This window comes from Arvicola amphibius, chromosome 5, assembly GCF_903992535.2.
Source record: "Arvicola amphibius chromosome 5, mArvAmp1.2, whole genome shotgun sequence".
Taxonomy (NCBI): Eukaryota; Metazoa; Chordata; class Mammalia; order Rodentia; family Cricetidae; genus Arvicola; species Arvicola amphibius.
In genome coordinates, this window is record NC_052051.1 from 24,063,183 (window position 1) to 24,088,529 (window position 25,347).

The following is a 25,347-nucleotide window of genomic DNA, read 5'->3' on the forward strand; positions in this document are numbered from 1 at the left end:
CCTCTAGGAATTGCACTGGGCCCAGATGCAGGAAAGGATGGGGTCAGGTGCAGCTTAAAGTTTGAGTCATATGAGAGAAGCTGATGTTTTCTGTGTCAAATTTCATACTGATTGCACAGGCAGAGGATGAAAATATGTAAGGTCCTGCATTTGAGGAAAAATCAAGCAAAGCAAAGCAGAGAAGCAAGGAAAAGAATTGTATTTCAGTTTCTTACCGATTTCAGCGGTATGACATCGGCATTCAATAAGGCAAATGAAGACACTCCTTCTGGAACATTCATTTGTTTATACAGTTCTGAAATGGGGAAGTACCATCTTGTGACAAGAGTTAAGGGAAATGGTAACCTGGGTGGCTCTTCTGACCACAATCACACGTGGGATCTCTGACGTGTTTGTGGCCCTAGGAAAGTCATTGCCACACACATTCAGCATGGTGTCATGAATATGTCCACCCCAGCCTGTAGGATGGAAGCAAGGTATGGTGTAGGGGAAGAAAGGCCCCCAAAGCAGGTGGGGACCTGGTGGTCTAACACTGATGAGAAGCGATGCTCTGCCTCACTGCAGTACCTGGCTGGAGGTTGTATGTGCATTTGCTGACCAGTATACTATTTACAACCACAGTAGAGCTAACCAGGAATGTGCATACCTGGCACGTGGCACCACCATCATTGTTGTCTAAAAAAGGTTAAGCTTCAAGGGTCAGAACCCTAATGTCTGTAGTGCTGGGTGACCCAGGTCCACTGTTCATTTGTATGCCCTGGTGGTCTTGGTCCAAGGTACCTGTGAACAAGACTTCCTGGGAGCTGCAGAGCAGGCAATTTGATCTCTTTTCTCTTTGTAGCGTTAGCTGCTATCATTGATGACAGAGAAAGTGATGTGTAACCTGTCAGATGACAGGATGGCCCTGTGCTTGGTGCTTTAGTGTCACACATGTATATCTATGCCAGATGCCAGAGTTATTAATTCCACATACCATTGAAGACAGACCAGGACTTCTTCATGACTTCAGACAAAATGCCTTCCACCTGTTCCTTCTGCAAGACACAGGAAGACATTTACAGTAGAGCCTTGCAGGCCTCTGCTTGTCCTCAGGGCCTAGGACCTTAGCACAGGCTGCAGGTTCCTGTGGGATTTCTCTATTTCATGGGTCTGTCATGTGTTAAGTTGGAATGTAGAGATGGATCTCAGTGTATCCTTAGTACTCCTGTGTTTGGGAGTTCGGGGACCCCTTTTTTGTTTGTTCCCCTTGTGGTTCCATGAACAGAGGTATTGTCCTGTGCACTGGCACCTTGCTACTGTTACAGCAGGTGGCTTTGGAACTTCAGGAACAACTTGGAGACCAAAGGTGGGATGCCTGGCAGTTGTTGGCCACTGTATCTGTTGTGATGTGGTTCAAGGATGTTTAACTCTAGGTCCATCCCTGTTATGGTGCTCCCTTCTCTCTCTCGTGACCCTCCTCTGAGATCATATGGTGTCCATCCATGTCATGGTGCTCCCTTCTCTCTCTCTTGTGACCCTCCTCTGAGATCATATGGTGTTGTTTCTCTCTCGTGACCTTCCTATGAGATCATATGGTGTTGTTTCTGCACCTCTGCTTCCTTCTCATTGCTCACCCTTCTCTGTGGGAGGTCAGGTCTGCAGAACTGGTTTGGGGTGCCACTGTAACAGTACCCCACTGTGTGCACTCAGAGAACACTCCTTAAACTCTGCCCTCTAACATTCAGGGGCAACTCTTAGCATTAATGACTGTATTTGGGTGTCTCTATATGGTTGGGGGTCAATCCTACTCAGTGTTTTTCACTGATCCCACAGCCAGGAATATCCTGTTGAGAGGTAGGGATTGCTAGCCTTGGAATGTTCCCTGAGTCTGCTGCTTCACTGACTCTCCATATCTTGGGCTGCTAAAAGGACACATTTTCCAATTCCATCTCTGGGCACCCACTGTGGGCCTCTCTCCAGCTTGTGGCACCAGACTTTCAGTATCTTGTTTCCTTTTTATGTGTTTATATATATGCTCCTTGCACCCCCACCCCCACATATGTCAGTGTGAGCATGGGCAGCTGTGGTTTAAGAGTTCTCCAGAGAGCTAGTTAGGAGCCTGTGTTTCTGTTCCACATTAAGTTTGCATTCTATTCCCCATGGGCCTCTATTCCCCCACTCCTGAGACACTGTGTGTCCAGCATCGACATGATTTCCTAATTATCACGGGTCAGTATAAAAGGACACATCAACTTACAGCCTCAGGTGGCTCCACTCTGTGATCAGACCTGTCAGCCGCAAAGAACAGAGAAATGTTAGGCTCATGGGAACAGTACTACTCATGTTTAGAGTTCAAGTCTTATCTCAGTTGGTTTGGAATAAGTCATCTGTAGGCAGGAGCTACTGAGCAGAACAGACATATGACAAAGAGCACAGAAGCCACAATTCCTGAGTCCCTGTAATGATTCAGTTATCTGCCCAGACCCCATCATGTCTCTGTGTTTACAGGGTCTTTACAGTCTCTGAAGTCTGTGCAGTTGCACCTTGTAGTACCTTGTGAGTTTGATGTCTGGTACCAGTTTGGATTTTGAAATCTTGCTGTTATGGTTGATGATTAATTGCTGAAATGACACAAGGGAGCATGAGTGAGACATGGGTCCGTGGCCTTTCCATCCTCTATGAGGACACCAAGGCTGAATGGGCCTCAGGGTTTTGGGAAGCGTTCATTCCATGTCCAAGTCCTTGGCCTTATTCCAACTCACGAACCCTCATTTCTCGGCACTCACCGTTTTCCCAGTGGCAAAGTCCTCGCCATCCTTCGTTATTTTCACCTCATAAAAGACTCTGAGGAGTTTGTCTTTCTGGAAGGTATAGGCTATTTTGGTGATGTTGGCTTCCAGATCATTCATCTGTTGTGAAGAAGACTTTAGTTAGTTTGGGGAAGAGGATGGAGGTGCTGTATCATGAGCTAGCATGTGCTCTTCAGTCTTGGTTGAGATACTGAGTTTGATACTCTAGGCTTGGTCTCCCAGCTGGGGGCTGGTGCAACTGAGAAGAAGAAATGACAGGGACATTCCCAGCCCTTGCTCTGTTTAGTTCAGTGGATGGATGTTGAGGCGGAACCCTTGTGAAATGTCGTTTTCTATCAAGTCTTTCAAAGTAGCAGTGCACGTCTCTGCCCTTGTGTCCTGGAGGCTCTCTGCTGAAGGCTTATGGACTGTGTGGTGAAGATTCCTGTATGTTGCTTCACCTGATCATGGTTTATACAACTGTGAGCTTCTCTTACTGCAGTGAGTTCCTTTCATCTTTAATGAGGTGGAAGTCATTTTAAAGTACCCTGGTATAGGTCAGCCTGGTGCCCTTGTTGCTACTGTGACTTGGTCTGTCTCTGAGTCTTTGAGGGTATCAGTAAAATGAAGAAGAGTTCTTACATTGAGTTGTATTATGATAATTACTTGTCATTAATTATATGACTTTGTGTGCTTGGCATGTGGATGAAATACTTATAATGTTAACCTTTACCCCCTTGCCTGATTCTGATACCTTACTGATGATATCAACGGTCCTTTTAGTATACTAAGGATGATGTGTGTCCTGTGGCATTGGTCTTACCCATCTCGGCAAGAGCTTCCAGATCTATACCAGGCAGTGGTGGAACATGCCTTTAATCCTAGCACTTCAGAGGCAGAGGCAGGTTGACTTTGTTAGTTTAAGGCCAGCCTGGTCTACAGAGCTAGTCCAGTATACCCAGGGCTACACAAAGAAACCGTGTTTCAACCCCCCACCTCCGAAAAACCTTCAGATCTCATTTACATCTCTACTTTCTCCCTCAGAAGTGACAGTCTCCCCTCATGTCCAGAGTGGCGCAGACCTGGGGCTGATGAAGGACACTCACCTTGACAGAGCTCTGCTTGGCCACATAAACTAGAAGTGTCTTCAGCATTGAAGTGGACATAGTTACAGAAATGGTGGCGTTTCTGGGATCTGGAGGCAGTCGACTTCCAGGCACGGGCACAGTTCTTTTGCCAATGTTGGCTTCAGCCTACGGAGAGGAAATTAGAGACTATCTGTGTGAGCTCAGAAGACTAGAAGGAGAGGGAAGGCCTGTGACTCGGCTCTGACAGGGCAGGGTGAAGAGGCCTCAGCTCCAGTGGCAGGGTAGCAGGGCTCAGGGCGGCCAGGCTTTCCTGAGCAACCACGACTCCTCACCTGAGGCCAAGTCATCCTTTTATGACGGCCTTCATGAGGACGTGTGTGTTTACTGGTTGCTTCCTGTCCTTGTCACAGTCTACAGAACTGAGGGCTGGTCTCCCTCCATGTCCCCTCCTTCCTTTCTTCCCTTCCCACTTCCCTCCCTCCCTTGTACCATAAACCATGATATGGAGGAATAAGTTCTTAGATTAAGGCCATTCTTGAGTATTTTCTTGGTCTGTCTGTTTCATTCTCTTTTTGTATGCATTCTCCCCTCCTATTTCTGAGCTATAATCTCTTTCTGGAAGGGATATTGGAACATTCAGAGGTGAAATAGAAATGAAAGGGTTTTGCCTAACATCATTCTCCTGTGCATATGTCCGTTAGTTTTTGCCTTTAAGGTGATTCATATTATCAATTTATACTAGTTATATTCATAAATAATGGCTCTGTTTCCACATGTGACATGTGTAGAAGAATCTGACCCTTGGCTTGGCTATGTCCTTTGTGTGTGTTGTAGGTCGTTGATGAATGTCCTCCTGAATGTGCATGGATTTGTGTTTCAGCATCTGAGAGCAGTTTTGTTGATGGATTTGCAGAAGAGAAGCTGAGCCAACTCTGTCTCCTTTCTTCTGTTCTGTTTTGCCTTCCTGGTTGGGTAGCAGGTGGTTGGAAGGAGCTGGCCCTTTTTGTTTTATTGTGTATAACCCCCCGAGACTGGAGACCTGAGCTGGGCGAAGTTTTGGTTTTCTCTGTTGGGGTTCTCACAGGCCATGTGCTATGGGTTTGACTGAGCATAATGCTAGCCTGTGCATGCCCTGATGAGTCCTCAGGAGACTGATCCCAGGAAAGCATGAGGGGTGAGAAAAGAGCCGATCATTATTTTACTGTCCTGACTTTTTGATCTCTTTGTGAGCTCAGGTAGGCTTTCAGCCTTCATCCAGTTATTGCAATGACAGCAAATACTTACACAGTAGAAGATGGAAAGTCCTTTGGGAGATATCCTGGCACTTTGAGTCTGGTACTTGAATAAGCCAGTAGCTGTGGAGGAGAGGAGGGGGAGGAATGGAGAGAGTTCAGATGGCCATTGACGGCTGCTGTGCCTTAAATGCAGCTCTGGTCTGTCCCCCCCCCCCCCCGCAGATGGACATTTGATTCTGTCTGCCTTCCATGCACAAGGTGTTGTCTTGGATGCCTTCTACATCCTAAAGGATGCTATGCGCTTGTGGTTACCCACAAGGATTTAGATTTTTTTTTAAAGATTTATTTATTTATTATGTATACAGTGTTAGTTTCCATGTCTGCCCATATGCCAGAAGAGGGCTCCAGATCTCTATAGATAGCTGTGGAAATTGAACTCAGGACCTCTGGAAAAACAGTCAGTGTTCTTAACCTCTGAGCCATTGCTCCAGCCCCTGGATTTAGATTTTTTTAACCTGATGTATCAAAATCTTCTTGAAAAAGGAAGTACTTTCTATCTAGACCATGCATTTTGTCTACCCTGCGCCTTGAGAAATAAGCTAATTTTCCTACTTCAACTCTCTGTGTGGTTCAACCAAACATGTCCTCCCACCTTGGTTGTTGGCATGTTTATAGGGATATTGTGAGATTTCCTGACCTCAGGACTCCAAAATGAGGACCTGGGATTGAGGACCTGATTCAGAATCTTTGCAGTATTGGTTTGAAAATTGTTTGGGTTGGGAGCTCTGTGCAGATGCCCCAGAGGCACTGTGTCCTTTCTCTTCCATGTGCCAGAAGCCAAGTACCTTCAGAGAAAGGTCTGCTGGGCCATTCTCCTTCGTAAGTGTGCTGAGTAGGTTGTGTGAGCCCCTGTAGTTTTGGAGTCTGGTATCCCAGAGCCCATCCTCTGTAGTATGCCACCCTGTGAAATCCCCCAAGGTCCCGGGGGCACCTCAGTGTACTGGCAATATCCCACCATGGAAGTACTCACCGTTCTTGCACTCATTAAAGTTCGTGAGAACGATGGCGCAGGAGTTGGAATTCTCCAGCTGTGAAGTCAGCACAGGTTAGCTTAGCTGAGGGAGCACCAGTCGCCTGTCTTCTCATCCTACTTCCTCTCCATCTCCCCTGGCCTCCCTTTCCTGGGCCATTTCCCTGACCTCTATTGGACAGAAGTTATCCACTATACTCAATCTTGTGTTCTTTAGTTCTGCTGCTTGGTATACGTAGTGATATTTCATTGGTATTTTAATAAGTAAAGCATGTCTGGAGATCAGAGAGTGAAACTGCTTCCCTGGTCAGCCTTAAAGACCAGGCAGTGCTGACACACACCTTGAATCCCAGTAGCCACTCTAATTGCCACAGAAGCCAGGCAGTAGTGTGCACACCTTTAATGCCAGCACTAGAGAGGAATATGAAGCAGGAGGAGACAGCTCTCAGGTCAGTCTCATTGCGAGATTCCTGGAGGAAGGATCTCCATTGCAGACTGATGTAGAGGTAAGTTCCAGTTACTGGCTCTTTGCTTTTTCTGGTGTTCAGGTTGAGCCCCAGTATCTATCTCTGGGTTTTTATTAATTATACCACAGGCTTATGGTCCAGAGGAGCTGCTTGTCCATGGTGGCCCTTGTGTTCCAGAGGTCCCTGGCACTGTTCCTCAATCTGTCCCAGCAGCTGGGCATTTACAAATCTGCAAGTTTCTCTCCTCCTTCCCAGGGATCAGGTCTGTGCTGGAGCCCCACCCCTTCCCTGACTTACATTCTCATTCATTTCTGCTGTCAGCAGTACCGGGACGATCTCATTCAAGGGCAGAGGCACGGGGAGAGGCACAGTTCCTGTGACTCTGAAAGATATAATGCTGAGATAAGTGATCTTCATGTTCTGGGTTTGTCTGTGTCTTAGACACACCGACTCACTGATGAAGGCATCAGATGATGTCTGGCTTCTGAATGAGCGTGTGGGTCCTGAGCTCTTGTCTTGGTCTTTAGTGTTTAAGGAGCATGTAAAGATCCCTGGGCAAGTCACAGGACACCTGGCCCAGAGGTCCCCTTGGATGGATTCACCCTTCAGACACTGGAGCACTTTGTCCAGAGAGCTTTCTGTTGTCTTGGTGTAGCTATAGATCTGAATTCACAGCTTTCTACGTTCTAGTTAGAGAGAATATAATCACTCCTACCTAGGCCATAACAGAGGGAAGGAAGGAATGTCAAAGGTGGGTATGGGCACGTGAGAAGCATTTCTATTTTTCTAGTGTGTGCCTAGTCAGAAGGGCCTGGACCCTGTAGCTGTTCCAGGAGAGGAGCCATAGGCAGCTGGCCCACAGAAGTGGTAGAGAGATTTTTACTGTGTGACCTTGTGGTTCCTTTTTTCATTTTGACTCAGGTCTGTGTACTGTTTAGGAAAATATAGGAAGAGTCACTTAAATAGAGCCAGCAGGAAAGATATAAGGTAGGTGTGAGAAGGCTGTTCTTAGCTACAGAGGAACTCTGGTCGTCAGCTCTCCTGGCAATTCCTGACTGTCCTGTGTACCTATGGTGGACCAATCTCCTCTGAGGCAGCGGCTGGGCCCCTCTGGTACCTTTCTGCATTGATCGAGTAGAAAGAAAGCAGGTTTTACGTACGTCTCTATTAACTGAATGTTGACTTCGTTGACCTGGAATTGGGTGTCGTGGATGTCAAGGTTGACGCACTGGGTGTTGTTGGAGGAAACAGCAGCTTTCATGGTCACATCCATTGCAGTTTGAAACTGCAGTAAGCTGATGACAGGTCCAAGTACGCTGTGGATAGGATGTGCAGGGGAATGATGTACTGCCTGGGGTGAGGCTCCAGCATAGGGACGGGCATTTGGGAATCAGCCTTGGGCTTTGGGGAAGGTTGTTGTCTAGAGGGGAGGACTGTGTTCCCAGTCCACGTGCTCTATGTCCTCAGTCCCATGCCAGAGAGTGAAGAGGTTGGCCATTTTCGGTAGTTAGTCAATATTTGACAGATAATTGCCTTATGTAGTCTTGAGGAGGTCACCTGTTGTTGGTGGCAGAACCTAGGAGTCTCGTTCTTATGTCTTCTAGTTGTGTGGAAATACATAAGAAAAGCCTAGTTGGAGACAGCTTGGGCTTCTTAACATAGGAAGTTCCAGACAAGGCAAATAGTGTGTATGTGCGTGTGCGTGTGCGTGTGTGTGTGTGTGTGTGTGTATTTTTCAGAGGCAGGCTTGCTGGAAAATATGTGACTGTCCTTTTTCTGTGTACGTGTCCCTGTCATCTGGCTCTAGGGTAGGGACCTCATATCCTAATACTTGGTGACCCGGCAGTCGTTTGGGAACAGGCTCACCCTTTTCCACCTATGTTGGCCGTGACTGCCGAGTGGACTTGGATCTCATCCGCTGCCATGGTTATGTCCATGCTGTCCACGGTTACGTCATCAACCTTGAAGCTGCAGAATGACAACACAGACTCAGGTCTCCTCCTGGAACCAGCCTGGCCCCCATGAGAAACCCCGTGAGGTCGCCCGTTCAGCACCACCCGCGCTCTGCCAGTCCTCTGGCTGCCGAGTTCCCCTTCCCACCCAGTGGTTTAAGCTCAAGACTTCCTGGTCATGTTTTGCAGCTATTCCAGCAGGAATAAGTATGTCCCTGTATGAAAGGGTGGCTGTACCCAGGGTTGCTGTAGGGTGAGCATTAGCGCTCCCAGTGAGCAGTTGTTTGTCCAGAAACCCAGAGAATTGTGAAGGAAGTACTTACTCGAGCAGAAGGTCTTGGACCTTGACCTTGAGCAGATCTGAAAGTGGGTCTTTGATGCCTTCTGGGAGTATTTCATTCACCTTGGCCTCTACAGAGTCTCTTAGGTTGTCTACATTTCCAATCATGTCGTCCAATGGCTTCTTGAGATCGGAGAGCACATCTCCATTCAGAAGTCCTTTCCCAGGGCCCTTGTCTCCACCGAGGTTTAGTAAGCTGCCCAGGCCACCACCGCCCCCTGGGAGTAGCTGGCCGAGGCCTCCAGCGGCCTTGGGCCCTGAAGAGGGCTTTGAGGGATCCTCATTCCCTGCTTTGCCTAGGATTCCATCTAGGCCGAGACCGCCTGCCCCTTTTAGGAGGGAGGTGGGATCCAAGAGTGAGAGCAGGTCAGAGCTGTCCACCGTGGCTATCACTGTCCCAAGCACACCTGCCATGTTAACGTCATCACACTTGACAATGTCCTCGATCTGTGGGGGCAGAGCGTCCATGAGATCTGAAAAAGATCAAGAGACAGTCCTGCTGTGGGGTTTCTGTTCAGCTCATCCCTAGCAGCCTCCTTTTGGAAGATGGTATATTGAAATATGGGGCACATAGGAACTCTGAATTCTGCCTTCCAATTCGAGTGTTGCCTCTGCCCTAGTTAAGAATAGTTGTCTGTCAGATAGGTCCACATTTCTTGTTGCCCACAGTTCCCGTTAGTCCTCATGGAGCTAAATTTTATGGGATCATTTGTTTCAAAGATACTTGTGTATGGAGTGAAGTTGGAACCTCATATATGTATGTTATTTTTCTTGTAATTTGTCTTGTTTATTTCTTTTTTTTATTTAAAAAATATAACACGCAGTGTTTTTTTTCCCTCCCTGTGTCTACTCCTCAATATCAGCTCTGTTCTTTAGATTCTTCATGGTCCTCTGATCCCCATTCTCTGGGTTTTTTTTTTTTTTTTTTTGAGGCTTAAGTTCAGATGTGGTGCATGGCTTCCAGATGAAGGATACAGGCTATGGTTGCTGATATCTTGTGCATAGTCCAAGGACCACAGAAGTAGGTGTGTAGTTAAGGGACATGCATGGTTACCCTTTCTTTCTAGGCCATTTTGCCCCATTCGCCTCTGGCGTTTGATTCACCTCACCACCTCAGTAGTCTTTGCAGGGTATTGTTTCTGGGATGTGCTATGTTGTACAACTTTTGCCTTTGCCTGAGGCTTGGGCACTGATAGTCAGGTGCCTATCATATGCTTCCCTCCATCTGGTATAAATAGGAAGGGAGACATGGAATTCTGGGTAGTAGAGAGCAGGCTGAGAGCCACCCTGTGACCTGGAAAATAGTCTAATCGCTAGATTGCTATCCACATGCCTGTCTTGCTAGCTCTTGTAGGACGTGTATAGAAATACATGTTGGTGAAGTATTGAATATGTTCAGCCTTGCTAATTTCAGAGCCAAGACTGAACGATAGGGCATCTGACTCAGCAGAATTGCAGTTGAAGCAGTCCCCTGAAGCATCTCTTACAGCCTTGCTGGTCCTTCTTTGTTGAGTTCTGTGCCTAGGTCATTGGACTTATGGGGGGTGGTAGTTGGCCACTGTGACAGTTCAGTGGCTAATGGCCTTCATATCCATCCTGTCATGCTCTGATGCAGGCCTTTGCTAGACCATTGCTGCAAGGAACTTCCAAGATCTAGAAGGGTTTCTTGTTGTCCTTCTTTATTTTTCAAATTCTATCCATTTCCTGTTTAACAAACTGAATCAATTCTTTGCCATGCTTTTAGCTACCCAGGTTCCTATACTCTCAGCCTTTGAATTCCTCATCTCTTGGACCAATGTGTATCTCAGAGAGGGAATGGAGTAGAAGTTTCATGAGAGCATGTGTGGTAAAGGGCTTCCTGGCAGATTCTTAATTTTCTGTTTCCTTTTTCTGGAAACAGGCTGAGGGTTAATTAACTGTTGGAGTCTAGACGATCTTAGGACCCAACAAGGAGAAACTCTGGTGTAACAGAGTCTCTAGGTGGTAAAAACCCACTAGAAGGCAAATAGAGAGACAGACTTTGGGGTCAGACATGTCTGTCATCCAGTGTAGCATTGGTCTGTTCTGGGCTAAGTAAACATTGGAACCTTACATGAAGCTTCACCATCTCCCAGAGCTGTTGGATGAGCTGGATTCTCGCTCTTCCAGAATTTCTAGGTTTGAACCACATTCCCTTCTCTCCTTAGACACCAAGAAGATGTCCCAGGATCCTCATGTTTGAAAACCACTGTTTAAAAGGTTGACCAACCTGCTCTGAGCTCAGAAATGATCAGACTATGGGAGGTATGGACAGGAGCCAAGATGACAGCTGAGGTGAATCTTACTTACAGTCTTGGAGTTTGCCACTGGAGAGGAAGTATCTAGCTGCAGGTACACACTTGCCGCCTTTGGAGAGAGCTGGACGAATTTTGGGAGCTGAGCCTTGCTTGTTGGGGGGATCTCTGAGGAGTGGTGGTGTTGGCAGGTTAAGTGGGAGGGTGTTCACATTGGGCACAATGGCAGGGAGAGTGTTCAGCCCTGGGGGTGCTTCCACTAGGTCAAGTGTTCCTGCGTGGATGCTCAACATGATGGCCAAGGCCCAGAGAACCCACATCATTGTGACTGAAACCTGCAGAAGAGAAATGGGTCACATATGTCAGTCACAATGGGCCTTCGAGCTGGCATGCAACTTTGTGTAGAGGATTCCCTGGCTCTTATAAGAGCATGCTTTTCACATTTTGAAACTCCAGTTTCTCCTCTGTTCATGGAAATTTCTGTCTGATACACAGTATTTAACATCTCATGGAGCAACTCTTTCCTCTTTCTGTTTCTACTATGGGTAAATGTACAGGATTGACTGCAACCTGTCAATGTTGTCTGAGCCCTGCCCTGAGCTCTGACTTCCTGGGCTCATATATATCATCCTCCTATATTGTGCAGTCACGTATCCTTTGTATTATCCCCAGTATGAATTTCTCTCCTCTTTTGTTTCTCAGTGCTGAGGTTGTACATAGGACTTGCCCATGTTATACAATTGCTCTATCACTGAGCTATGTCCTAGCCCCCTGGTCGTGTCCTAGTCCCTGTCTGTGAACATGTCAAGACCTTAGCTCCAATCCCAGGTTTCTTCCCCAAGTGTCGTCTTAGTGAGTAGCTAGCATTGGACTTTCCCTGAGACATCTTACAGAACGGTGCCAGCAAAGCTGGGCAATAGGCCCCATTCCTATCCTGGTTTCCCTGTCTTGGCTGGTTTTCCTCATTCATGGTGGATCTGAGCTGTGCTGGTCACTCCTGGAGATTATTTTCCATCTCCCTGAGAAGGTTCCTTGCGTATGCTTATTCTCTAAGTGCTTTGTCTCTGACATTTACCTTGATTCATCTGATTATTCATTTTGAGACAGGGTCTTAATCTACAGTCCCAGCTTTCCTGAAGCTTGCTTTCTGGTTCTGCCTGGCTGTGACATCACCGAGAACTGTTGACTCTGTCCCTCCAGTGCTGGGATTAATGCCGTGCCCCTCCATGCCTGGCCTTCCTTTAAGTATTCATTGCTCCTCATTGTGTGTTCTAAGTCATGTGTAAGTCCCAGGACAAGTTGATGGAGTTGATTCTTTCTTTCTGTCATGTGGGTTGCAGGGATCAAACTGAGTTCATCTGGATTGGCAGCAGGCGTCTTTACCAGGTGAGTGGTTTCGCCATCCCCTCTCTTTACATTTAGAGCGGTGCTGAGCTATGTGCCCCTCACATCTGCCCTTAAGATATGTTTTGCAAGCCGGGCGGTGGTGGCGCGCGCCTTTAATCCCAGCACTCGGGAGGCAGAGGCAGGCGGATCTCTGTGAGTTCGAGACCAGCCTGGTCTACAAGAGCTAGTTCCAGGACAGGCTCCAAAGCCACAGAGAAACCCTGTCTCGAAAAACCAAAAAAAAAAAAAAAAAAAAAGATATGTTTTGCACTGTGACATTTCCTCCCTTTTGCCCTCCTTCACCTGCCAGGGTTTATAGTATTGGGGCATCTGGCTCTTTGCTGTGACCTTTGGGAAAGTTGTCAGAATTATCAATAGGTCCCTTCTGTCAAATCCTGATCCTGAAGGTAAATAAATTCTATTTTCTTAATGAATGACAGGACCCTGTGTATGTGTTCCTGTTTACAACAACCATTCCTCAGACTTCAGCTATAGCCCCTGCTTTCCAGAAACACTGCTGCTGCCTGGCACAGCTGAGGCTCCTATGGCATACCTGCCCAGCATGTGCCTCCTCTGCCCGTGACTGGTACCACTCTGGTAATTACTTGATGTTGATTTAAAATATCATCTATAATCCTTCTCCTTTCATCCTTCTAATCTTTCCATGCTCCGCTGTCTTTTCATACTCTAATCATCTCCAGTGCCCATGTCTTCCCAGAGCTGAGGGGGCCTTAGTCTGAGAAGCTGATGAACCTTAAACGGTGGTTGTGATGGCTTAGATCAGCATTGTGTTCACACATACTAGCAAAAGCAAGTCCTCTGTTGCCATTGCCATCAGAAAGTGGTTCCAGTAATTCAAGCCATTGACAATTCCTTGCCTTGAATAAATTGCCTTTTTGAAATCTAAATCTAGCCACAGTTCTTTCTTTTCTGACCTCTGGGAAATCTAAACAGTATTACATCCATCTAAATACACTGTTAGGACAAGTGGGGCATCTGTGCCTCTTAATGAGCTCATGGCTATGCCCAGGGGACTTGATGGACCCCTCTCAGAATTCAGCAGTCAGTTTCCTGTTTTCTTAAGAAAACAGTCTTCCACCTGGGCATGCCTTCAATCCCAGTATTCAGGAGGCAGAGGCAGGCAGATCTCCATGAGACCGAGGCCAGCCTGGTCTACAAGAGCTAGTTCCAGGATTGCCAGGGGTGTTACACAGAGAAACCCTGTCTCGAAAAACCAAAAGAAAAAAAAAGAAAATAGTCCTCTTATCAGCCCTTGATATCCACCGTCCCACTTTAGGCCCAGTGTCCTGCAGTTCAGCAGCAGAGGAACATTCTAGATTGTCAGTGAGTAAGCCCTAGTCATCTGTCCAGAGGTGACCTGTCCCATGGTCGTTCCCACGTAGCCTGCCATTCTTAGTGCATCCCTCTGGGCAGTCCTTACCTTGTCCCTCTGAAGGGTCAACGTCTTCAGAAGCTGCTTCTCCTCCTGCTCCTGCCTCTGACTGTCCACCCCAAGGCTGCACCCCACTTTTATAGGCATCCCCTGTCTCCTAGAAAGGTCATTATAGAGGAAGGGGCATGATCTAGATGTGCTGATAAGACGGGCGTGATGCAGTCTGCTTTCCAAAATCAGCAGCGGCTCTTCTTGCTTTTGTTGGCATGTCCCTAGGCCTGTCAGAGCTGGTTTTGAGATGGCAGAGTCAGGCATGTCACAGAGAGTGCAAAGGCCCTAGGGGCCTGGTGTTTCTTTGTGTTCTATATTCAGATATATGAGGAAGAGAAGACTATAAATTCTTTTGATCTGAACCTCCTTGAGTTTATCATTCTAGGTGGCTGATCTTTCTCTTCCTTCCTTTCTGTCACAATCTTGCTATCTTGTAGTCATACATGTTGGGTGAATGTCAGGGTAGAAAGGGCCTTGAAGCTGACAGTTTTCAGTCCTCTGAAATTCACTTCATGGCTCCTAACAATGCCCTGGGCATAGGTGAGACTCAGCGCAGGGTGACTGTCAGGAATCCATAGTACAGGACCATTTCAGACATGATTGACACGTAACATCTAGGAATGTAATGACGTAACAATGAGCATGGGATGCAGGTGAATGCACCAAGGGACCAGCTTAATTTGATTGAGTATTGCTGTGTTCCAGAGTTTGTTAAAAAGGAAAGCTAGATAATTGGGTGTTATCCCTTTTCTTTCTTCTCCCCATGGAATATAGCAGGCCTAATAGAGATAAAGGTGTTTTAAAAAGACAATGGAATCCCTACTGGCAAGGAGACTAAAACATAGCACTCTTGTGGATGGGCAATGACCCCTGGAACTCCACTTTGGGAACAGAAAGGCTGGAGCTCAGTGCCTGCCAGAGGAGTGGTGTGTCCTGGAAGAGATTTCACAGCTGGGGGCTCGTCAGACCACCAGCAGCAGAGCCTGCAGGGGGACAGTGATGGGAGCAAGCACATCCTGACTGGAACTGCTTAGCTGACATAACACTGGCCTCTACTTAGCCTGAACCTCATGCCAGACCCTAAAAAGGGTCTCAGTGGGGGAGACAGTGTGTCACTGGTCTCTTTGTCCTGCTTCCCATGGAGACATGCCGACTAAGTCTTCTTTTTGTGCTTTTCACATTCATTGGCTTTTAGTTATCTCCTTGAGAAGGGGTGTGCAAACCTGGCTTGTTGGATGGGGCACTGGGTGTGACCCTAAATTCAGTATCAGGATGAGATGTGAATGGTGTTAGTGGTCTGTGATGGTTCTGATTGTACCGAGTTTCTGCTCGGAGCCTGAATCCTTTCTGCCTCTTTTCTCATCTTGGGTTTCTCAAGCTTCCATGCCCGTTTTCTGGTGTGAGGCTTCCCTTCCACTTTCAAAGAAAGCTGCGGGGCTCCCATCCCTGAAGTGTTTGCCATTTCCCCCGCACATGCTGTCACAGGGTCTGGTAGTATCTGAGACCCTAGGCAGGATGGGGTTATTCAATGAGAGGTCTCTTATGGCTGCTCCGGCTGCCCACATGCTGGACTAGAGCAGTCTTCCTACTCACTGCCTGGCCCTTCAAGCAGCCCCAGCATGTCCATTCATTGCAGGGCTCTTCCCCAGCCACACTGGTCCTTGCTCTGAATCTCAGCAGCTGCTCCCCATTCAGGCCCCAGTGTGGTCTTGGTGAAATGTCAGATGCAAAGAACAGTTGGCAGCTGACCTTTTCTCACAGGGCAGAACTCAGAGCGTTACCCATGATGCTCAGTAGAAGACAGAAACTAAGTGTTGTAGGTCTTATTTTTTCTGGACATTTGAGGGAAATTGAATCATGTTTTTGATGACAGTTGTGCCACCTTTCAGTGATTAAACCTCTTGATTTAATGTCCCTTTTGGAGTCAAACAACTTATGTGAGAAGTGGGGAGCGAGCACACCAGGAGGCAGTCTGTGGTGGCCTCTGGTCTTCCTGGTTCTTAGGAGGTGTGGCAGCCATTGAATTCTGCCGATCCAGGATGCATGGAGTGTGTTATACAGGGCAGGTTTCCCAACTGGGGACAAAGGGCTGACAAAGGGCAGCTTGTCTCAGACACTAAGTGATTTAACCTTCTGATGTTCTTTTGAAGGGAGAGCCTTTAAAGGCTGTCCAGGACTGGTCTGAGGTCACAATTGCCTGATGTGTTGCAAGGTTGGTGCCAACTCTTAATGGCCTCAGTGTGAAGAGATCACAATGGGCCAGCTTGAACCAAAGGTGCCCCGTGGACACAGTCATCAAGATTTCATTTTCCCCTTTGATAGCTGTGTCCTTCAGCTCACACACAATGCGCACACTGGTGCACAGACTTCCATTTCTCTTTTCTCCTGGGCTTGTCTGTGTCTGGTCTTCTCTAAGTAGGGGCTGAGTTGGGCCTTTTGTGCCATTGCTTCTGATCTGATCAGTTCTGACCATTGGGAGTCACAGTCTGCAGGTCCCTCTCCTGGGTTCTTTGTGTCTCTGAACCTTCTGAATTTGTAGGTAAAGTGTGGTCTGGTCTGCACAGGTGACATTCAATTTTTCTAGTACTAGACATTGAACCAATGTCTTCCATGTGCTATGTCTGTACTCAATCACCAAGTGCTTTTCCTTTCATCTGCTCTTTTAACTTTGTATTGTTATTCTAAAGAAAAAAATGGGGATGAATTTTTTCATGTTTTTTTTGTGAGGTTTTAGCTTCTTCAATGCATGTGTATTGTGTGTGCTTGTTGGCCATGGAAGTCATAAATGTGAATCCACTTCATGTGACGTTATAGATGGTGGTTAGTCACTGTGTGGGTACTCACAAGTGAGTTTCAGTTCTCTGCAAGAGCAACAAGTGTTTTTAACCACTAAGCCAACTCCTAGCCCTTTAATTCTCTGATTTTTTGAAGCTGGGTATCATTTACCTCAGGCTGGCCTGGTTATTGTAGGTGATGGTGGTGTGGACTTCCTGCTCTTCCTGTCTCGACCTTCCCAGAGCAGTGATTACACGTGCGTCTACCACACACCCCTCAACTCTGCTTCACCTTTGAGATACAGCTAGAGTCAGTTATGCAAGGTGGACTTAATCCTTCTGCCTCAGTTTCTATGGCGGCTGAGATTACTTGGTCTTAATGAGTTTCTTCATGTATTTTGTTATTTACAAAATGTGACATTCCCCATAGTCAGAACCTGGAAACAACTAAATGCCCCTCTGAAGAATGGAAGGAAAATGTGGTACATTTACACAATGGAGTACTACACAGTAGAAAAAAATAATGACATCTTGAATTTTGCAGGAAAATGGAGGGAGCTAGAAAACATTATTTTGAGTGAAGTAACCCAGATACAGAAAGACAATTATCACATGTACTCACTCATAGGTGGTTTTTTAAATATAAAGCAAAGAAAAACAGCCTACAAACCACAATCCCAGAGAACTTAGACAACATTGTGGACACTAAGAGAGACTTACATAGATCTAATCTACATGGGAAGTAGAAAGTAGAAAAAGACAAGATCTCCTGAGTAAATTGGGAGCATGGGGACCTTGAAGGAGGGTTGAATAGGGAAGGGGAAAGGCAGGGAGGGGAGCAGAGAAAACTGTAGAGCTCAATAAAAATCAATAAAAAAAACAATTATAAAAAGAAAAAAGTGCGACAATCCCATAGTTTAGAAGGAGGTGAGATTTCTGACTCAGCTTTTGGGGTCAAATGGGGTCCAGAAGTGAATTGTGATTGAGCTGCTTGCAGGCTGCGTGTCCTTGGGTCATTAAGTTGGCCCGTGCCTTAGTTCCTTCATCCCACTTGAGTGTGAGCTCCTCTCTCATAGGATATTCATGGATTAAATTAGATGGACTACATCAAACAGTTGCTATCTTGACTGATATATGTGAGTAGCTATACTTTTCTTTCTTTTCCCCCTAAGAACTTAAAAAAATTATTTTATGTGTGTGCTTGACTGCATGTACATCTGTGAGTTGCATATGTACCTGGTACCTGTGAAGGCCTTGGATTCTCCAGAACTGAAGTTACAGACAGTTATGAGCCATGATGGGAATGCCGGGAATCAAACCTGGGTCCTCCGGAAGAGCAGTGGGTGCTCTTGGCTGCTGAGCCTACTCTCCAGCCCCTGTGCATTTTCTTCCTTGTCTCCCCCTCCTTCTTTTCCTTTTCCTCTTCTTTTTTCTCCTCGTTCTTTATCCTTGCATCTGCTACACTCAGGTTCCCCTGAAGCTTTTGTTCTATTTTATATTATCAAATTAGCAGTTCTGTAGATGTCATTATTTGACACTGCTTTTTTTTAACCTGTTTGCAAAGATGACCTATGGATTCTTCCTCCTCAGAGCTGAGGCTCAAATCCAGGGCCCTGTGCTTCCTAGGCAATTGCTTTGCCATTGTGCTAAACCCTCAACCCTAAAACATGGATTTTAAGGTTATGTTTTTTTTTTTGAAGGACACAAAATGGATCCTTTGTGGTGTTTTAGCAAAAAGAAGACAGTTGTTTTCAGTAGGAAGAAAGAGTCTTCTTGACGTCCTCTAGATCAGTGTGTGGGCTACTACTGAGCCAGTTCTAAAGGTGGTGGGAGTGGTGCCCTATGAGTATTGTGCCTGCTGTCAGGTTAGCGTACAAGATGTCTTCTGGGTCCTAGACCTGCCATAGAGGCAGCATGGCTTTTCCCATATTACTTGGTCTGATAGGGTTGAAGTGTGCATGTGACCTTCTGAGTATCAATGCTATTCTGAGGTCAGTGCCCAGGTGGCCTCCTGGCTACCATGGCAGCACTGGGGAGCAGTGTGCCAAAGGAAGTCAACCACATTTGACTTCAGGGAAGACTCTGGGTATTCGTCTTGTGTTGTAGGGCAGTATGTGGGCAGCCCTGGATGCAGAACTTTTTCTGGATGAAAGTGTGAAGGTAACAACGTGAATACTGGAACTACCCTGAGGATAGCTCTTTGGGAGCTTCCTTTGTATAGGAGATACCCTGGGAGCTTCATGTGGAAGCTTCCCTGGGTGTTGATCCTTGACTGTGGTCACCCTGGGCCTGATCACATGGCTACTAGATCTTCCCTGAGGTCAGTGTGCAGTCACCCACCTGGGTTCTTGTTCTGTCCCAGGAGCAGTGTACGGGTGCTCCAGGCAGTCCAACCGGAAGTCCATATATGCAGAAGTGAGCTCAGACTGGACTATAGAGTCACTTCTGACAGATAAAAGCCAGCATCCCTTAGGAACTTGTGAAATCAATTCCTATCTGCCTAAAGGAGTCTTTTTCCTTACCTCTGGCAGAAGGGACTTATGGCTCCATTGACATATACCTGTGGTTACATATCAAAGCCCATGCCAGCTTGCAGGCTTCCCCAGTGCCTACTCACAAGCACCCTGAGCACAATATATAACATTTAAAGCCCCAGTGCCAGCATTCCAGAACTTTTTTCTTTCCCAGGCTTCTCTTCTCCCAGGTACTAGTTTGTTCTCTTTATAACAGTGCCCACCTCTCTCGCCCCTGCTATTCTCCCTTCTCTTGCAGGCAGCCCTGGCCATGATCAGTCTGTTTCTCTATATCTCTGATCTGGACTTTTCCAGATGCCTCTGGACATTTTCTCTCTATTATTTACAATAAAAAACTTTTCTCTTAGCCATACGATGAGACAGTCATGTTGGCGTTTTCTGTGCCTGCTCATGTACAGAACTGCCTTGGGATCATTGTATGGTCATGCCATTGACTAACCTGCCCTGGGGATAGCTACAGTTGATCTCTTGGGATCTATGTCTCCACTGAACTCAGCATGTGGGCATTCCTATGGGTACTGGCCCTGCCCAAGGTAAGTGGAGGTATATTGTTCCTTCCTTGGGACAGTCCTCTTAATATTGGGTCTTCACGATGAAGTGTGTACTGGGCCCATGCTTATTTGTGTATATTTACCTCCTTGGAGCTGGGTTTGCCCTTTAGTCCACGTAAGGACATCCTCTGTGTATTGGGTCTACACCATAGACAGCATGGCCACATTCTCTTAGACATTAGACTTGCACTGATTTGAATATACATGCAGCCTTCTGTGTACTGGCTTGCTATGACATCAACATATGGGTTGCCTCTTGAGTACTTGCATTGAGTGCCAATGTGTTGCTGACCCCTGACTATGTAGGCAACCTGTGCTGGGGCTAGTGTGTTTTCAGTTTTCTGGGTGCTGGGCCTGCCCTGGTGGCCACATGCATGTAACTTTCTGGATCTTGGATTTGTCTTTTGGTCAACAAGCATACAGCTTCCTGGATTCTGAGCCTGCCCTAGAGTCAACATGAGTCACCCTCTGGTCAGTGGTCCCCTGTATAGGTTGAAGGTGTCTATGGTCCTCTGGACCCTTTCAGCATGTGAGCAGCTTCCTGGGTGATTTTGGCTTTGGACTCCAAATAGCCTTACTTTCCACATTCATCACTGAAGCTCTGACAGCGTGGGCGTACCTTGTTGAAGATGTAGCAGCAAAGGCATAGCTTTTTCTGGTAACGTTTATAGTTTCCTATTGTCCAAGCATGGCCAGTATTGGCTCATTGTAGGGTTTGATGAAGATGAGGATGAATAAGCAAGCAGGCAGAAGTCAGAGCTTCAGGAGGAAGAAGTGGTTACAAAGGCCATTAAGGAAGAAACTCCTGGGGCATATTAGTCTATTCTCCATCAGGATCTGGTCGGACTTCAGTATCTGATAACAATGAAGTAATAGAAGTGTCATATTAAAAATTCCAGGAAGTACAGAGAGCAGAGGAGGGAGACAGGCACTCTAACTTAAAGGTGTCTCCTCCCACTGGTAGGTGGAGTTAACGTTAGAGAGTAGACACCCAGAAACCCTGACTGCTGTGCTCTCTGCATTTGAGTATTTTGTATTTTTTTTGGAAATATTTATGGACATGACTAAAACTAAGCCACACTACAAAGCAACAAACAAAAACCAAAACAAAACCTCAGACATGTAGATTTATTTTATCCAGGTTGTCCTGAATAAGGGAAAAAGTGAATACTTGAATTCTTTTAAACATGAAAACTGGATTCAAATAAGACAGAGGTTCTGGGTAAGCAAGACCATGATTAGTGAAAACCGTGATTCTTTTTGTTTGTTTGAGTGAGGGTCTCTTTACACAGCATGCAACACCATGCCTCCCAGAATGTTGTTCATTAAATCTAAGGTTGGCATTATTTAATCACATAGCCACATACCAAGTAAAATAATAAATATCTGAAGCAATTGAAAAAGATTTATTTATATAATAATTTAAAAAGCATTACAAACTAAGAGAAATATATACTATCTTGGGATATTCCATTTGTTAATGCATTTTAAACCCACGCTTTTGCAGAATTTGACAAATTATTGGACTCATTTCTTCATTCAATAGTCTACATTAATAAATATATTTAAATACTTGTCCATTAAAATGAGATCCATGATCCCTATGCAGTTTAGCAAGAATAGCCCAAATAGGAATCATTCCCTTAATATTTTAAATGTGTGTGTGTGTGTGTGTATGTGCATGTGTGTGTATGTGTGTGTACATGTACATCCATTGTAGCTAGAGTTACAGGCAATTGTGAGCTGCCCAATGAGAGCACTGGGAACCTAATGCCAGCCCCTTGCAAGAGCAACAAGGATCTGTCACCACTGAGCCTTCTCTCTAGGCATACTTCTTTAGAAGAGAATTTTCCCTACTGATGAGGAAGTGGCTGTCTGGCAAGTGAAATCACAGATTTAAAATGTTTCATTTAAATGAATGTTTCATTAAAGAATAAAACAAAGTCCTTGCCTTTCTAAGCAAGTGATTTCTTTGTAAACATTACTAAAAGAAGATCAAAAAAAAATAAGATCAATACTTAAGAACACCTTGTTGTAAACAGAATGAAGCATACGTTTTATCTCAAGGCACTGAATTCTGACATTAATAAAAATTCAATAACTCATGATTATAATTGACTTCATTATTCTAAGTGAAGGCACAGTTAAAGCATTGAACTAGGCTACTGCTGTGCAGAAAGGAGCAGGCTCTTTCTTGGGAGGCAGAGAGAGCAGCAATGGTGGAGAGAGACAGTGGTGGGTTGTGGTGGGGGCAGTATGAAAGTCAGAGCAATCTGGTCGCTAGAGTGGGAGGTGTGGGTCAGTCAGAACAATATCTTTAAATTGAATGGCTTTTTCATCTAGTTTTATTTCTGGTCATCATAGATTTGGGCAGTATATGGTCATCAATTTAAATCCACTATAAACGATAAGTTACTTTCATGACATAATCAAATACATGGGATTATTTGAAAGTTTAAGACATCCTGGTTTATCTTTGAGCAGGTAATGGAGTTTTTATTTTTATTAATTTGTTTATTTTATTTATTTTTTATATAGACTCTCACTATGTAGGTCTGGCTGTCCTGGAACTCACTAATGTCAGTCAGGCTGGCCTTGAACTCAGTGAGATCAACCTGCCTCTGGGGTGCTGGGATTAAAGGCATGTGCCACTACACCTGGCATTTGTACAGTGTTAAAAATGAAATTACCTTAAAGTGCTTGTGTAGACACACATGCCAATGGCTATCCTTGTATACTATAGGTAGAAATCTTAAAAATGATAGAAGTGGTAATATCAGCATAAATCATATTATACAGCACCTCTCAATCTTATTTAGCTCTTTGAACATAAAATGACAGACAAATCATATAGACGGATTGGATGAAGGCTTTAGTAGCACACATGACAGCTGGAAGCACACGACAGCACATTGGAATAACATGCAATATGATTACATTGACCACTGAGAGAGCCAAAGGGTACGGTGGAGGTTTTTGAGTCTGTTTTGTGTAGTTTTTTTAAAAGTTTTTAGGGGAGCTTACTTGTGCAGGACGGAGAAATTCTGCTAGCTGAGTGCTTTTATGTCCTCCTTCCTCCAGAACATCTTGCCTTTGGTGACAGGCTGAGAACCGTGTTGCAGGTGAGTGGGGGAAATGAGGGTGGGTAGAACTTTATGTCTTTGGTGTGTGGCTTCCTGGGGATGCTTAGGGGACAAGAAAGAGGTACAGCTGAAGGCATTTCTGCAGGGTAAAGAATGTGGGACTACTTTGTGGGTTTTATTTGGATTTGGTTTGAGAGCCAATTTTACTTGGGTCACGTGTGGGCAATGAAGAAGTGGTAGGGTAGAGGGGCTAGCAGTTTGTAGGTGGAAGTATAATGCCTTTTTTTTGAGAGGAGCAGTGGTTGTTTCCTATGTATGCAGTCCTGCAGGCAGGTCTGGACAAGGCACCCCCGTGAAGGGCAGTGGACCAGGAGACAAACGCCAGTGCTGGGCTAGGGAAAAAGGAATGGGAAGCAGAGAGAAAGGGGGAAGATTTGACTGGGAAGTTCCCAGAGAGAGGGACAATCACCCCGGGAAGGGAAGAGCTGTTTTTCTGTCTCTTTTCTAGCCACATCTCCAGTGCAGTACCAAAGCGAAGACATCGATAGCTTGCCTTGACAGATCTAAGTGGTGATGAAGTCTGTTGGGATGTGCAATGGACATAAACCTTACAATTTAACAATGTATAGACAAGCAATCTTCGTTTATTGTATTACATTAGTGTGTAGTTTCGACTCAAATCTTTAAAAAATGAGGCAATATCATTATTTGTTAATGTGACCATATCGCACGATATTAAGAAAGGACATAAAGTGAAAGGGAACCGGAAAGGAGATGAAGAAAATGTCAGAAGGACGTAGGCAGAAAGATGTTTTTAGCAAAGAAGCATTTCTATGTTGTAGAGGGAATTTATGAACTATTTAGTTGTCTCTGCCTTATGTAAGTATTATATGGCACCTACATTTTAAAGCATGACTTATTTTTTAAAACTTCTGGGTGTTCAGTAACCACGCCTGCAATTCCACATCAGTGTGGACAGAGAACTAAAAGCACAGCCTGTACTTTGACCCTTGCCATCCGAGGTCAACATTTTCCAAATGAACACAGGACACCCTCTCAGAGGGCCATGTAGCTCTGGTAACTCATCTGTCCTCTCGTCTGAGATGCAGAACACATTCTGGAAAGAGGACAGAGTCCTCAAAGCTTCCAAAAGAAGGATCGGAAAAACCCCAACTCACCCAAAAATGACACAATGGGCAAAAGTAATATTAGAAGAACCAGAGGCCTCCCACGTCTCAAGTAACTCTCTGATGGCCACACCTTCAACTGGCCTTAATAATAAAATTGGAAATAGTCAACTTTGGCCATCTGTATGGTCTTAGCCACCTAACTGGAAAGTCCAGCTGCAACTAAAATGATTAGAGGCTTTTTAACTAGTCTAGGTACTCACATTCCCTAGATAGTATGCTTAAGTTCACATGAGATGTTTTAAGTTTGGTAAGAAACTGCAGCTCTGTGTATGCCTTTAATCCCAGCAGAGGCAGGTGGGTCTCTGAGTTCGAGGCCAGCCTTGTCTATAGACTGAGTGCCAGGATAGCCAGAGCTACAGAGAAACTCTGTTTTAAAAAACCAAATGAGAGGGCTGGAGAGATGGCTCAGAGGTAAAAGAGCACTGGCTGCTCTTCCAGAGGTCCTGAGTTCAATTCCCAGCAACCACATGGTGGCTCACAGCCATCTATAATGAGATCTGGTGCCCTCTTCTGGCGGGCAGGCATACATGCAGACAGATCATTGTATATATAATAAATAAATTAATTTAAAAAAAAGAAAAGAAAAACCAAATGAGGAAAGAAAAAGAAAGAAGAAAGGACAGACAGACAGACAGAAAGAAAGAAAAAAAGAAAGAAAGGAAGGAAGGAAATAAGGAAAGAAAGAAAGAAAGAAAGAAAGAAAGAAAGAAAGAAAGAAAGAAAGAAAGAAAGAAAAACTGCTACCCAGATACAGGCATTTAGCTTACTTTCAACACTCTGTGCCTACATAGGACCTGCTGCCCAGAGACAAGCTCACTATTGTTCCAACCTGAAGGTCAAAGAGGGTTAAGTCTCTTGTCTTTCTCCTTTTTGAGAGTTGACTTGAGAGGGGCCTTATGCAGTGATTCTGGCCACTCCAACGTTGCTCACAGTGCCTGAAGGCAAATCCTTGAAGGCCAGAGAAGGAAAGACCTAACTAGAAGCCCAGTAAGCCAGACATAGTTGGATGCTCTGGTGAGCCTGTGGGCTTTCATTCAGACATTTCATTTTTATTCTTTTAAAGATTTGTTTTATTTTTGTGCACGGGTGTGTGTGACTCTTTGTGTGTGTGTGTGTGTGTGTGCGTGCGCGTGCACGCGCGCGTGCGCAGGTGTCCACTGAGTTCAGAATACGGTGTTTGGTCCCTTGGAGCTGAAGTTGCAGGTGTTTGTGAACCAGCTGGTATGGGTGCT

General features: G+C 45.5%; 1 protein-coding gene across 1 annotated transcript; it reads right to left on the bottom strand.

The window, feature by feature from the left end:
* Window positions 1-203: 203 nt before the first annotated feature.
* LOC119815145 (vomeromodulin-like) lies at window positions 204-11,473 on the bottom strand. The gene is made up of 13 exons (XM_038331332.2): window positions 11,209-11,473; window positions 8,864-9,353; window positions 8,455-8,556; window positions 7,749-7,904; window positions 6,886-6,970; window positions 6,122-6,179; window positions 5,141-5,211; window positions 3,875-4,021; window positions 2,766-2,888; window positions 2,533-2,600; window positions 2,237-2,267; window positions 974-1,034; window positions 204-295 (listed from the first exon to the last, which is right to left on the bottom strand). Exons 1-13 carry the CDS (start codon window positions 11,471-11,473, stop codon window positions 204-206), a joined length of 1,749 nt encoding a protein of 582 aa, XP_038187260.2.
* Window positions 11,474-25,347: the final 13,874 nt, after the last annotated feature.